Source organism: Hemitrygon akajei, chromosome 6 (genome assembly GCF_048418815.1).
Source record: "Hemitrygon akajei chromosome 6, sHemAka1.3, whole genome shotgun sequence".
Classification (NCBI taxonomy): Eukaryota; Metazoa; Chordata; class Chondrichthyes; order Myliobatiformes; family Dasyatidae; genus Hemitrygon; species Hemitrygon akajei.
In genome coordinates this window covers 102,953,905-102,966,886 of record NC_133129.1, presented here as the reverse complement: position 1 = coordinate 102,966,886, position 12,982 = coordinate 102,953,905, and the positions used below count along the sequence as shown (strand labels likewise).

General features: G+C 42.9%; 1 protein-coding gene across 3 annotated transcripts in view; it reads right to left on the bottom strand.

Annotated features, from left to right (window-relative positions):
- The window catches only part of LOC140729368 (uncharacterized), a 74,288-nt gene that overhangs the window by 45,516 nt on the left and 15,790 nt on the right, over positions 1-12,982 (bottom strand). For all 3 annotated transcript variants that reach the window (XM_073049029.1, XM_073049031.1, XM_073049032.1), the window contains exons 3-5: positions 5,560-5,907; positions 3,843-3,954; positions 2,451-2,598 (exon numbers count right to left, since the gene is read on the bottom strand). In XM_073049029.1, coding sequence (XP_072905130.1) covers positions 2,451-2,598; positions 3,843-3,954; positions 5,560-5,907 — 608 coding nt within the window. The remainder of the gene's footprint in view (positions 1-2,450; positions 2,599-3,842; positions 3,955-5,559; positions 5,908-12,982) is intronic.

Genomic DNA, 12,982 nt, shown 5'->3' with positions numbered 1-12,982 from the left:
GGTAAGGTGTAACACCTGCTTAGCCCCCCACCCCTGATCAGGGTCACATGAAGCCATGGGTGCAGGTGGTGAGTGGTTGTATGAGCAGCTGGTGCACATCACCAGTCTGCCCAGAAGGCAATGACAAGCCACTTCTGTAGAAAAATTTACCAAGACCACGATCGCCTACGTCACCCTACACAGCACAAAATGATGACAATAATGATACTACCTTGACATTCATTTTCTTATAGGTCTTCACCGGGAAAAAAAGAAATACAACAGAATTTACAAAAACCTATATATAAGCAGACAACTAATGTGCAAAAGAAGACAATTGTGCAAACAAAAATTAAGACAGAGAACATGAGTTTGTAGAGTGTTTGAAAGTGAGTCTGTTGGTCGTAAAATCAGTTCAGAATTGAGAAGAGTGAACTGAAGGTTAATACAGTGCCTGTAAAAAGTATAACCCCACCCCCAGAAGATTTCATGTTCATGTGGATTTAATTTGGCTTTTTTTTTGACACTGATAAATAGAAAAACTCTTCCATGTCAAAGTGAAAACGGATCTTTACAAAATGATCTAAATTAATTACAAGTATGACACCAACTCATCACTGGTGCAGCCAATTGGTTTCAGAAGTCAAAAGACCAGAATTAGTTAAATGGAAATCACTGTGTGCAGTCAAGGTGTTTCAACTGATTGCAGTAAAATTACGCCTGTATCTAACTGCTGATGAGTCAGTATCCTGGTAAAAACTACACCATGATGACAAACGAACACTCCAAGCAACTCTGTGAAGAGGTTATTGAAAAGAACAACTCAGGAGATGGATACATGAAAATTTCTAACTCACTGAATATACATTGGAGTACAATTAAGTCAATCATAAAAAAATGGAAAGAATATGGCACAGCTATAAATCCATCCTCAAAAACTGAGTGACCATGCAAGAAGGGGACAAGTGGGAGAGGCCACCAAGAAACCTATGACAACTCTGGAGGAGTTAGAAGCTTCCAGTAGCTGAGATGGGAGAGACTCTGTTGACCAGGTGTTTTATGGGAGAGTGGAAAAGCGAAAGCCATAATGAAAAAAACTCACATGAAATCACAGCTAGAGTTTGCCAAGAAGGCATGTGGGAGACTCTGAAGTCAGCTGGAAGAAGATTCTATGGTCTGATTAAACCACAATTGAACTTTTTGGCCATCAGAGTAAATGCTACATTTGGCATAAGCCATACACTACACATAATCAAAAACACACCACCTCTACCGTGAAACATGGTGGCTGCATCATGCTGTATGGATGCTTTACTGCAGCAGGCTCTGGAAGGTTTGTGAAGGTACAGGGTAAAATGAATGCAGCAGGATACAAGAAAATCCTGAAGCAAAAGCTGATACAGTCTGCAAGAGAACTGTGACTTGGGAGAAGATTTGTTTTCCAGCAAGACAATGACCCCAAGCATAAAGCTAAAGCTACACAGGAATGGCTGAAAAACAACAAAGTTAATGTCCTGGAGTGGCCAAGTCAGAGTCTAGACCTCAGTCCGGTCAAGAATTTGTGGCTGAACTTGAAATGGGCTGTTCACTCACGATCCCCATGCAATCTGACAGAGCTTGAGCAGTTTTGTAAAGAAGAGTGGGAAAAAATTGCAGTGTCCAGATGTGCAAAGCAGATAGAGACCTATCCACACAGACTCAAGGTTGTAATTGCTGCCAAACGTGTTGTAATTGCTACTAAATATTGACTTGAAATGCGTGAATACTTATGCAATCAATTATTTTGTGTTTTATATCTGTAATTAATTTAGATCACTTAGTAGAGAGGTTTTCACTGACACAAAAGAGTCTTTTTCTGTTGATCAGTGTCAAAAAAACCCAAATTAAATCCACTCTGATTCAATGTTGTAAAACAAAAAACATGAAAATGTCTAAGGGGTGGGAAGGGGGGGGGGGGGGTGAATACTTTTTATAGGCACTGTAACTGTTCCTGACCGTGGTGGTTGTGGGATCCTCAGGTACCCCCTGTCTGGTGGTACAGTGGGAAGAGAGCATGGTCTGCATGGTGGGACTTCCTTGTAGCAGTGCTCCATGTAATTGTGCTCAGCAGTGGGGAGGACTCTGCCTGTGTTAGACTGTGCTGTTCCACCACTTTCTACAGGCATTTCTGTCCCTGGTCACTGGTGTTCCCCTACCAGGCCATGATTCAACTGTACATCTCTGGTTCCTGATTTGCCACACAGGAATCCCAGTGGTAAAAGCAGAGAATGACTTGAGTGCTGGCCAGTGTGGGTGGTGCAATTGAGGATCTTTTGATTGTGGGGTTTCTGGGGAGACCAACAAGCCATAGTTCAGAATTTTGGGGATTTTAGGTTGGTGGGCACGAGACAAGAGAAAGGAAAGTATCAAATTAGAGAGTGAGGAATAATAACCCTCCCATCCGAGGTGCTCAACAACAAGAGAAACATAACCTGGTCATTAAGCCAGTTTTGCCCATATAACGTAGAGAGATCATCCATTGTCAGCACATGCCTCTTGTAGGTTACACGGAAGTTGCGGACAGCGTTATTCCCAACCATCCGATGGTAAGACTGCATCACATGGTGAATCATACTCTTCCTGCGCACAAACAGAAGCCACAGTGAAAGAAAGGATTAGCTTTACTTATCACACGTACATCAAACAAATGTGCCACTTCCAAAAACAACCAACACAGTTGGAGCATTTGCTGAGGGCAGCCTGCAAGTGTTGCCATGCTTTCAGCGCCAGCACAGCATGCCCACAACTCACCAACCCTAACCTACGTGTCTTTGGAATATGGGAGGAAACCAGAGCACCCAGAGGAAATCAACATGCTCATAAGGAAAATGTACAAACTCCTTAAAGACAGCAGCAGTAATTGAACCTGGGTGTCCTGTACTGTAATAGTGTTATGCTATTGTGCTGCCCTATTAAGGCGTGGTCCTAACAACTCTGCAATCCCGGCTCCAGGTTAGGGATGATGTGTCATTCATTGTGGCCTGTTCCACACTCAGGCCCACTTGATCAGCTCACCAATAATCGCACCCCATCCTACCCATTCAAGAGAGTCAGAGGAACACTGCAGGCAGTTGGGGGGGGGAGGGGGTGGCAGTGTCGCTCTACACTGAGGCCCACTGTGCACCAACAATCCCACCCAGTCCTGTCCATCCAGGAACACTGCATTGGCTGTATCAGCAGTGAGGAGGTTGGCTCCACAATCAGCTCATCAACAATCCTACCGAACCCTGTCCAACCAAAAGAGTAACAGGAACACCCGCCTGCCAAGATCACCACTGTCAACGGTGAGGGGAACCGACACCATGACGGTTGGCTCATGTGTCCATCCTGTACTCTTGGGCCTTTAAGGATGTAAACAATTCTTTTTGTCCATTCTCTGTCCCCAGTGGCTCTGCCCTTGAACTAGAACACAGGGTAAAGGGGACAAGGAAGCAACTGTGGCAGTAACAAAAGAAAAAGTAATGTCATAAGCACACCTTCCACCTTGCTTTGAATGGTAAGTCTAGCATTTCCACATCCACCCACCCCCACAGCCTTTTTTTCATTTAGAGGTGCAGCATGGTAACAGGATTTTCCGGCCCAACGAGCCCATGCTGCCCAACTAGACCCCTGTGACCAAGTAATCTACCTACCTCTACATCTCTGCAAAGTGGGAGGAAACTGGAGTACCCGGAGGAAACCCACTTGGTTCACAGGGAGAATGAACAAACTCCTTACAGACAGCAGCAGGCATTGAACCTGGGTCAAGGTATTATAATAGCATTACAGTAACTGCTGCGATACTGTGCCACTATCGAGCCTACCATCAGCAACAGATCGCGTACCTGTGAAGGGTTGAGAAGTCTTCTTCAAACACATCCTGGAGTTTCTCAATCACCTCATCCGTGTTCAGGGGGATCAAGCTGCCGTACGCTTGGATATACTCATCCAGGAGCCCTGCAAAGGAAGGATCACTGTGAGAGAAATCAGCCTCGTCGAAAAGGATTTTCCAAGCTCCAACACACTGTTAGGTCCACCCCTGAGGCAAGTAGGTAGGGAGGCTGTACAAGAGTGAGGTGAGGAGAGGGACCAGAGGGAAGGAGCTTTCTTACTGACCTTTTTCCTATCAGTAGGTCTGCTCTTCCTAAGAGTTAGATACTACGATGATGTTCATCCCAACCTCAGCACGGTTAAGGAAAATTCATCAGGGAGAAAGGAATAAAAGATCATCCTCTGGGTTTAAAAAAGGGTTGTAGAAGGCTATATGGGCCCATTTCTCAGGAGTAAAAGACGGTGAACAAGATGATAAGAGGCAGAGATCAAGTGAACAGCCAGAAACTTTTCCCTAGGATGAAAATAGCTAATATAAGGTGGCATAATTTCAAGGTATTTGGAGGAAAGTATAGGACGACAATGTCAGCGGTAGCTTTTTGCACAGAGTGCCGTGTGCATGGAACGCACTGCCAGACAAATACATTAAGTACATTTAAGAGCCTCTTAGAAACATGGATGTGTCCTGCCGAAGGGTTTCTGTCCAAGACAGTGACTGTACTTTTTTCCATATACAGTATGCTGCCTGTCCTGCTGAGTTCCTCCAGCATTTTGTGTGTGTTGTGTGGAAGGGAAAGGTTAGATTGATCCTAGAGTCAGTTAAAAGGCCATCACGGGCTGTAGGGCCTGTACTGTACTGAACTGTTCAATGTTCTATCATACCACAGTAAAGCATTCTCATTACTAACATCAGGGAGGTGGTACAGGAACCTGAAGATGCACACTCACTATTTCAGGAACAGCTTCTTCCCCTCCGCCATCAGATTTCTGAATGGTTCATGAACCCATGAACACCATCTCATTATTTTGTACTACTTATTTTTTATATTTCTTATTGTAGCTTAAAGTATTTTTTTTATAAATTGCACTGTACTGCAGCCACAAAACAAAAAAAATTCATGACATACAATAATGTGAATGTTAATAAACCTGATTCTGCCTCACTGACATCACCAATACTGCTGGACATAGTGATGCAGCGGCTTGGCTGGTAAAGTTGCTGCCACGTAGCACCAGAGATGCGGGTACAATCCTGACTGAGTCCTGGGGAGAGGCCCTCAGATACATCAGTTCAGGAGAGCATCTTCAAAAGATGATGCCAAGAAGGCAGCACCACCACGAAGAACACTCACCACCCAAGAACTGCCCTCTTCTCATTACCGCATTGAAGCCTAAAGACCCAGTGTGACCCTCCCTCAGTAACATCCCCCCACATTGTGACCCTCCTTCAGTATCACCCCTCCCAGTGTGACACTCTCTCAGTATCACCCCTCGCAGTGACTATCCCCTAGTATCACCCCTTCCACAGTGTGACCCTCCCTCAGTATCACCCGTCCCAGAGTGTGACCCTCCCTCACCACTTCTTTGCTGCTTTCCCTCACACAGTGAGACCCTCCCTTATTACACTGTAATAATATTACACTCCACTGTACAAAAGCCCCAATGCCAGGTGTTGGCCTAGTTCCAACAGTTTATGGGTTGCCAGTCTCCATTTCACCACAGTGACCTTACCATGGATACAGGCGATGTGTTCATCACTCATTGCCGCCACGTGGTTTGTGCCTGTCCTGTCCCCAGCCTTCAGCTGCTCTGCGGCAGCTGCCTCAGCCTCCGAATCGCCGGCACCACTGTCTTGGCCTTCCGGCACTCGCCTGTGCTTGGCAACACTAGCCGTGCTGCCCTCTCCGCCGTCCTCATCACCACCAAACAGCTGCTCGGCCATCTGTGAACCGATGCTGCAGACATGGCTGATGACAATTGCATTGTCCACTCCAGCCATGTACTGCCGTGGATCGCTGCTCTCTAGCTGGGGAGCTTCGTCCGGGTCACTCAGTGGGTGCCCGTTCATCTCAAGGGCATCTGCAAAACCATTGCAGGCGGTAAGACAAGCATATTCATTGTACAGCACTGAGGTTAAACAAGTCTTCTTGCTTATCACTGGAGTATGAGTTCAACACGGCCACACTAACTCAAAGCAAACCTACACCATCCATAAGGACCCTCACTCAGGTGTACAGATCTTCTCTGCCAAAACCACTGCTTAACGTGGCATGCCAAGCAAACTTAAGGTGGATAAGTCACCTGGACCAGATGGTCTACATCCCAGAGTCCTGAGAGAGGTTGCTGAAGAGATAACAGATAGATTGGTCATGATCTTTCAAGAACACTTGATTCTGGCATGGTCCTGGAGGACTGGAAGATTGCAAACGTCACTCCACTCTTTAGGAAGGGAGGAAAGCAAAAGAAAGGAAATTATAGGCCAGTTAGCCTAATCTCAGTGGTTGGGGAAGTGTTGGAATCTATTATTAAGGATGAGGTTCCAGAGTAATTGAAGGCTGAAGATAAAGTAAGTCAAACTCAACATGGTTTCTATAAAGGGAAATTTTGCCTGACAAATCTGTTAAGAGTTCTTCAAAGGAAGTAACAAGCAGGGTGAACAAAGGAGAGGCAGTGGATGTCAGCTGGATTTTCAAAAGGCATTTCATAAGGTGCCACACATGAGGGTGCTTAATAAGATAAAATCCTATGGTGTTACAGGAGAGATTCTGGCATGGATAGAGGAATGGCTAACAGGCAGAAGGCAGTGAGCGGGAATAAAAGGGGCCTTTTCTGGTTGGCTGCCGGTGACTAGTGGTGTTCCTCAGGGGTCAGTACTGGGACTGCTACTTTTCATATTACTTGTCAATGATTTAGATAATGGAATTAATGGCTTTTTGGCCAAGTTTGCAAATGATAGGTGGAGGGGTAGATACTGCTGAGGCAAAAGAACTTAGACAAATTGGAAGAATGGGCAAAAAAGTGGCACATGGAATACAGAGTTGGGAAATACATGATAATGCATTTTGGTAAAAGGAACAATAGTGCAGACTACTAGCTAAATGGGGAGAAGGTTCAAACATCAGAGTTGCAAAGGGACTTAGAATTTCTCATGCAAGGCTCCTAGAAGGTTAATTTACAGGTTGAGTCTGTGGTAAAGAAGGCATATGCAAAGTTGGCATTTATTTCAAGGAATAGAATATAAAAGCAAAGAGATATTGCTGAGCAAGACACTAGTCAGGCCACATTTGGAGTTTTGGCCTCCATATCTCAGAAAGAATGTGTTGTCATTGAAGAGAGTCCAGAGGGGGTTCATAAGGACGGTTCCGAGAATGAAGGGGTTAACATATAAGCAGCATTTGGCAGCTTTGGGCCTGAACTCATTGGAATTTAGAAGAATTTAGGGCGATCTCATTGAAACCTACCGAATATTAAAAGGACTGGATAAGGTGGATGTGAAGAGGATGTTTCCTGTGGTTTGTTTTTTTCGTGTGCCATAATCTACCAGAGCCTCGGCGACCACTTATTTTTTCAAGTGGTTGTCTTGGAGGAAAGATTCTATGAGTGGTCCCCCACATCCTTCTCACAGCACAGTGTTGCCAAGTTGCAAGCTCGACACTCAACCAGGCACAGATGAAAATTCGAACTTTGGAACCTTTGCTCCAGAGTCTGGCGCTGATGCCACTGTGCCACCAGCCGGACGTTTCCTATGGTAGGGGTATCTAGAACTAGAAGACCTTTCAGAACAGAGGGATTTTTTTAGCCAGAGAGTAGTGAATCCTAGGAATGCTCTGCAGTGGAGGCCAAGTCCATGGGTATATTTAAAACAGAAGTTAATGTTTCCTGATTATCAAAGGATATGGTGAGAAACCAGGTGTATGGGTTTGAGTGGGATCCATGATCAGCCATCATGGAATGGTGTTGCAGACTCAAATGGTCTAACTCTGCGCCTATGTCTTATGGACTTACAGTCTATGACAAACAGTTGATTTCACTGGTATTTATACCTTGTGTATGGATGCTATAACAAACAGTTACAGTGGTGATGGGAGCTTGTGAACTCTGTAGAATTTTCTTTATTTCTGCATAAATATGATCTAAAACGTGATCAGATCTTCACCTAAATCCTAAAACTAGAAAGAGAACCCAATTAAATAAATAACACAAAAAACATTCTACTTTTTCATTTATTTATTGAGAAAAATTATCCAATATTACATGTATTTGTTGGAAAAAGTATGTGAACCTCTGGGGTAATGGCTTCTACAAAAGCTATTTGGAGTCAGGTGTTGCAATCAATGAGATAGATTGGAGATGTGGGTTGTAGAGGTGCCCTGCCCTATAAAAAAGACACACAAAGTCAGGTTACTGACGGAGCCTGCTCTTCTCAAGAAAGATCTATTTATGAGCACCATGCCTCAATCAAAGCTTTCAGAGAACCTTAAAAGAAGAATTGTAGAGATTCATGGAGCTGGAAAGGTGACAAAAACACTTCTAACGACTTGAGTGTTCTTCAGTCCACAGTAAGAGAAATTGTCTACAAATGGAGGAAACTTAGTACTGTTGCTACTCTCCCCTAGGAGTGAGCATCTGCAAAGATCACACCAAGAACACAACATGCAATGCTGAAGAAGGTGAAAAAGAACCCAAGGGTAACAGCAAAAGACCTGCAGAACTCTCTAGAACTTGCCAGTCTCTGTCCATGTGTCCACTATAAGAAAAACTCTGAACAAGAATGGTGTTCATGGAAGGACACCACAGATGAATCCACTGTTCCTCAAATTAAAAAAAAGAATGCTGTCCATCTCAAGTTTGCAAAAGACCAACTGGATTTTCTACAACATTTCTGGGACTATGTTCTGTGGACAGATGAGACAAAAGTTGAACTTTTTGGCAAAAGTGCTCACTGCCATGTTTGGAGGAAAAAAGGCATTCAACACCAACACCAAAACCTCATCCCAACTGTGAAGCATGGTGGAAGGAGCATCATGGTTTGGGGCTCCTTTGCTGACTCGGGGCCTGAATAGCTTGCAATAGTTAAGGGAACAATGATTTCAAAATTGTATCAAGGCATTTTACAGGAGATTGTCCGGGTAGCAGTCCATCACCTTAAGCTAAATGGAAATTGGATAATGCAACAAGACAATGACCCGAAAGACAAGAGAAAATCAACAACCTCCATACACTGGGTTCAAAAAAAGAAAATTGTGTTTTGGAATGGCTGAATCAAAGCCCTGACCTTAATCCTATAGAAATGTTGTGGAGGGACCTGAAGCAAGTAGTTCATGCAAGGCAACTCACCAACATCCCAACAGTTTAGTAAGCAGGCATAGCCGATGTGCAGGAGAGATCAACGATTACCAGAAATGTTTGGTTGAAATAATTCCTGCACAAGTGGGTCATACCAGTTACAGAAAACAAAGGGTCATATACTTTTTCCAATAAATACGTGCAATATTGGACAATTTTCCAAATATATAAAAACACAAGTATAATATTTTCTGTGTTACTTAATTAATTTGGTTCTCTTTATCTAGTTTTAGAAATTAGGTGAAGATCTGATCACATTTTAAGTCATATTCATACAAAAAGATAGAAAATTCTACAGGATTCACAAACTTTCTAGCACCACTATAACAACGATGGTCTTTATATTCTGTATATGGATGTCGAGAACACAGTTAATTTCTAAGGTCTTTATACTTGGCCCTTTGGCCCACAATGACAAATGGTTAACTTCTATGGTATTTATACCGTGTATTAATGTCTATGACAAATGGTTAATTTCTTTGGTATTTATACCCTGTGTCTGAATGTCTATGACAAATGGTTAATTTCTTTGGTATTTATACCCTGTGTATGAATGTCTATGACAAATGGTTAATTTCTTTGGTATTTATACCCTGTGTATGAATGTTTATGACAAACGGTTAATTTCTATGGTATTTACACCCTGCTTATGAATGTCAATGAAAATTGTTAATTCCTATGATAATTATACTGTGTATAATATACATTTAATTTCCATGGTATTGATACCCTGTGTATCAATGTCTATGACAAAAGGTTAATTTCCATGGTATTTATAACTTGTTTATGACTATAATTTCTATGATACAGGCAGTCCCTGAGTTAAGAACGTCCAACTTACGGTCAACACGTACTTACGAACAGAGGGAAGAGAAAGCCATCCGCCATTTTAAGACGGATCACGACACTGTCCACCATTTTAAGTCACTGCCATTAACACTGTGTTGAATGGGTAACTTTGTATTTGGCTTAAATATTTCTTAGCAAGATTCACCCTAACACCCCCCCCCCACCTTTTCCAGTCAGCACTGCCCCCACTTGTCCCATTTAATCTGTCTCAGTGCGGGTGGACTTTAGGACCTGGAGCAGCACAAGACCCGCTGCTCAGGGCTGCTGATGTATTTTTTATTAAGTGCAACTGGGAACAATAGCCAGATCAGAAATGCTGATCAAGTCAACTAGTTCCTAAAGAGAACTCTAACAGGCCAATCAGATGGCTCACTGCTGCTCAGCGACAGAACATAAAATCCGCAGTCTATGACAAATGGTTAATTTCTATGGTATTTATACCCTGTGTATGGTTGACAAATGGTTCATTACTGTGTGGTCTTTATACCTGTGTCTGAATGTCTATGTCTAATGGTTAATTCCTAAGGTATTTATACCCTGGGTATGAATGTCTATGACAAATGGTTAATTGCTATGGTATTTGTACCCTGTGTATGAATGTCTAACACATATGGTTAATTTCTATGGTATTTATACCGTGTATGGTTGACTATGACAAATGGTTTATTACCTGTGTCTGAATGTCTATGTGTAATGGTTAGTTTCTATGGTATTTATACCCTGTGTAGGGTTGCCAAAAACAGATGTTTAATTTCATAGAAACATAGAAAACCTACAGCACAATACAGGTCCTTCGGTCCACAAAGTTGTGTCGAACATGTCCCTACCTTAGAAATTACTAGGGTTACCCATAGCCCTCTATTTTTCTAAGCTCCATGTACCTATCCAAAAGTCTCTTAAAAGACCCTATCGTTTCCGCCTCCACCACCGTTGCTGGCAGCCCATTCCATGCTCTCACCACTCTCTTGAGTAAAAAACTTACCCCTGACATCTCCTCTGTATCTACTCTCCAGCACCTTAAACCTGTGCCCTCCTGTGACAGCCATTTCAGCCCTGGGAAAAAGCCTCTGACTATCCACATGATCAATGCCTCTCATCATCTTATACACCTCTATTAGGTCACCTCTCCTCATCCTCCTTCGCTCCAAGGAGAAAAGGCCAAGTTCACTCAACCTATTCTCATAAGCCATGTTCCCCAATCCAGGCAACATCCTTGTAAATCTCCTCTGCACGCTTTCTATGGTTTCCACATCCTTCCTGTTGTGAAGCAACCAGAACTGAGCACAGTACTCCAAGTGGGATCTGACCAGGGTCCTATTTAGCTGCAACAGTACCTCTCGGCTCCTAAATTCAATTCCATGATTGATGAAGGCCAATACACCATATACCTTCTTAACCACAGAGTCAACCTGCGCAGCTGCTTTGAGCGTCTGATGGACTTGGACCCCAAGATCCCTCTGATCCTCCACATTGCCAAGAGTTTTACCATTGATACCATATTCTGCCATCATATTTGATCTACCAAAATGAACCACTTCACACTTATCTGGGTTGAACTCCATCTGCCACTTCTCAGCTCAGTTTTGCATCCTTTCAATGTCCCGCTGCAACCTCTAACAGCCCTCCACACTATCCACAACACCGCCAACCTTTACGTCATCAACCTGTCCCTCCACTTCGTCATTCAGGTCATTTATAAAAATCACGAAGAGTAAGGGTCCCAGAACAGATCCCTGAGGCACACTACTGGTCACCAACCACACTGCAGAATATAACACGTTTACAACCACTCTTTGCCTTCTGTGGGCAAGCCAGTTCTAGATCTATGGTAGATCTATCCCTGTGTATGGATATCAATGACAGTTAATTTCGGTGGTATTTATACCCTGTGTATGAATGTCTATGACAAACGGTTAACTTCTATGGTATTTATTGCTGGTGTATGGATATCTATGGTAAATGGTTAATTTCTATGGTATGTATATCCTGTGTATGGATGTCTATGAAAAATGGTTAATTTCTATGGTATTTTTAACCTGCGTATGGATGTGTTTGACAAATGGTTCATTTCTTTGGTATTTATACCCTGTGTATGGATGTCTGTAACAGATGGTTAATTTCTATAGTATTCATACCATGTAGGACTATCTATGACAAACATGTATTTCTGTGGTAGTTATTCCCTTGTATGAAAGTCTTTGACAAAGGGTTAATTTTTATGGTATTTATACCCAGTGTATGGATGATATGACAAATGGTTAATTTCTATGGTATTTATACCCTGTGTATGGATATGTTTGATAAACAGTTAATTTCTATGGTATTTATACCTTGTGTATGAATGTCTGTAACAAATATCAACACTACACAGGGTATAAATACTGTAGAAATTAATTGTTTGTCATAGACATCCATACACAGGGTATATATAACATAAAACCTCACTTGGAGTACTGTGCTCAGTTCTGGTTGCTTCACAACAGGAAGGATGTGGAAACCATAGAAAGGGTGCAGAGGAGATTTACAAGGATGTTGCCTGGATTGGGGAGCATGCCTTATGAGAATAGGTTGAGTGAACTCGGCCTTTTCTCCTTGGAGTGAAGGAGGATGAGAGGTGTACAAGATGATGAGAGGCATTGATCGTGTGGATAGTCAAAGGCTTCTTCCCAGGTGAAATGGTTGCCACAAGAGGACACAAGTTTAATGTGCTGGGGAGTAGGTACAGAGATGTCAGGGATAAGTTTTTTACTCAGAGAGTGGTGAGTGTGTGGAATGGGCTGCTGGCAACGGAAGTGGAGGCGGATACAATAGGGTCTTTTAAGAGGCTTTTAGATGAGTACATGGAGCTTAGTAAAATAAAGGGCTATAGGTAAGCCTAGTAATTTCTGAAGTAGGGACATGTTCGGCACAACTTTGTGTAAATAACATAGAAATTAACCATGTGTCATAGACATCCATA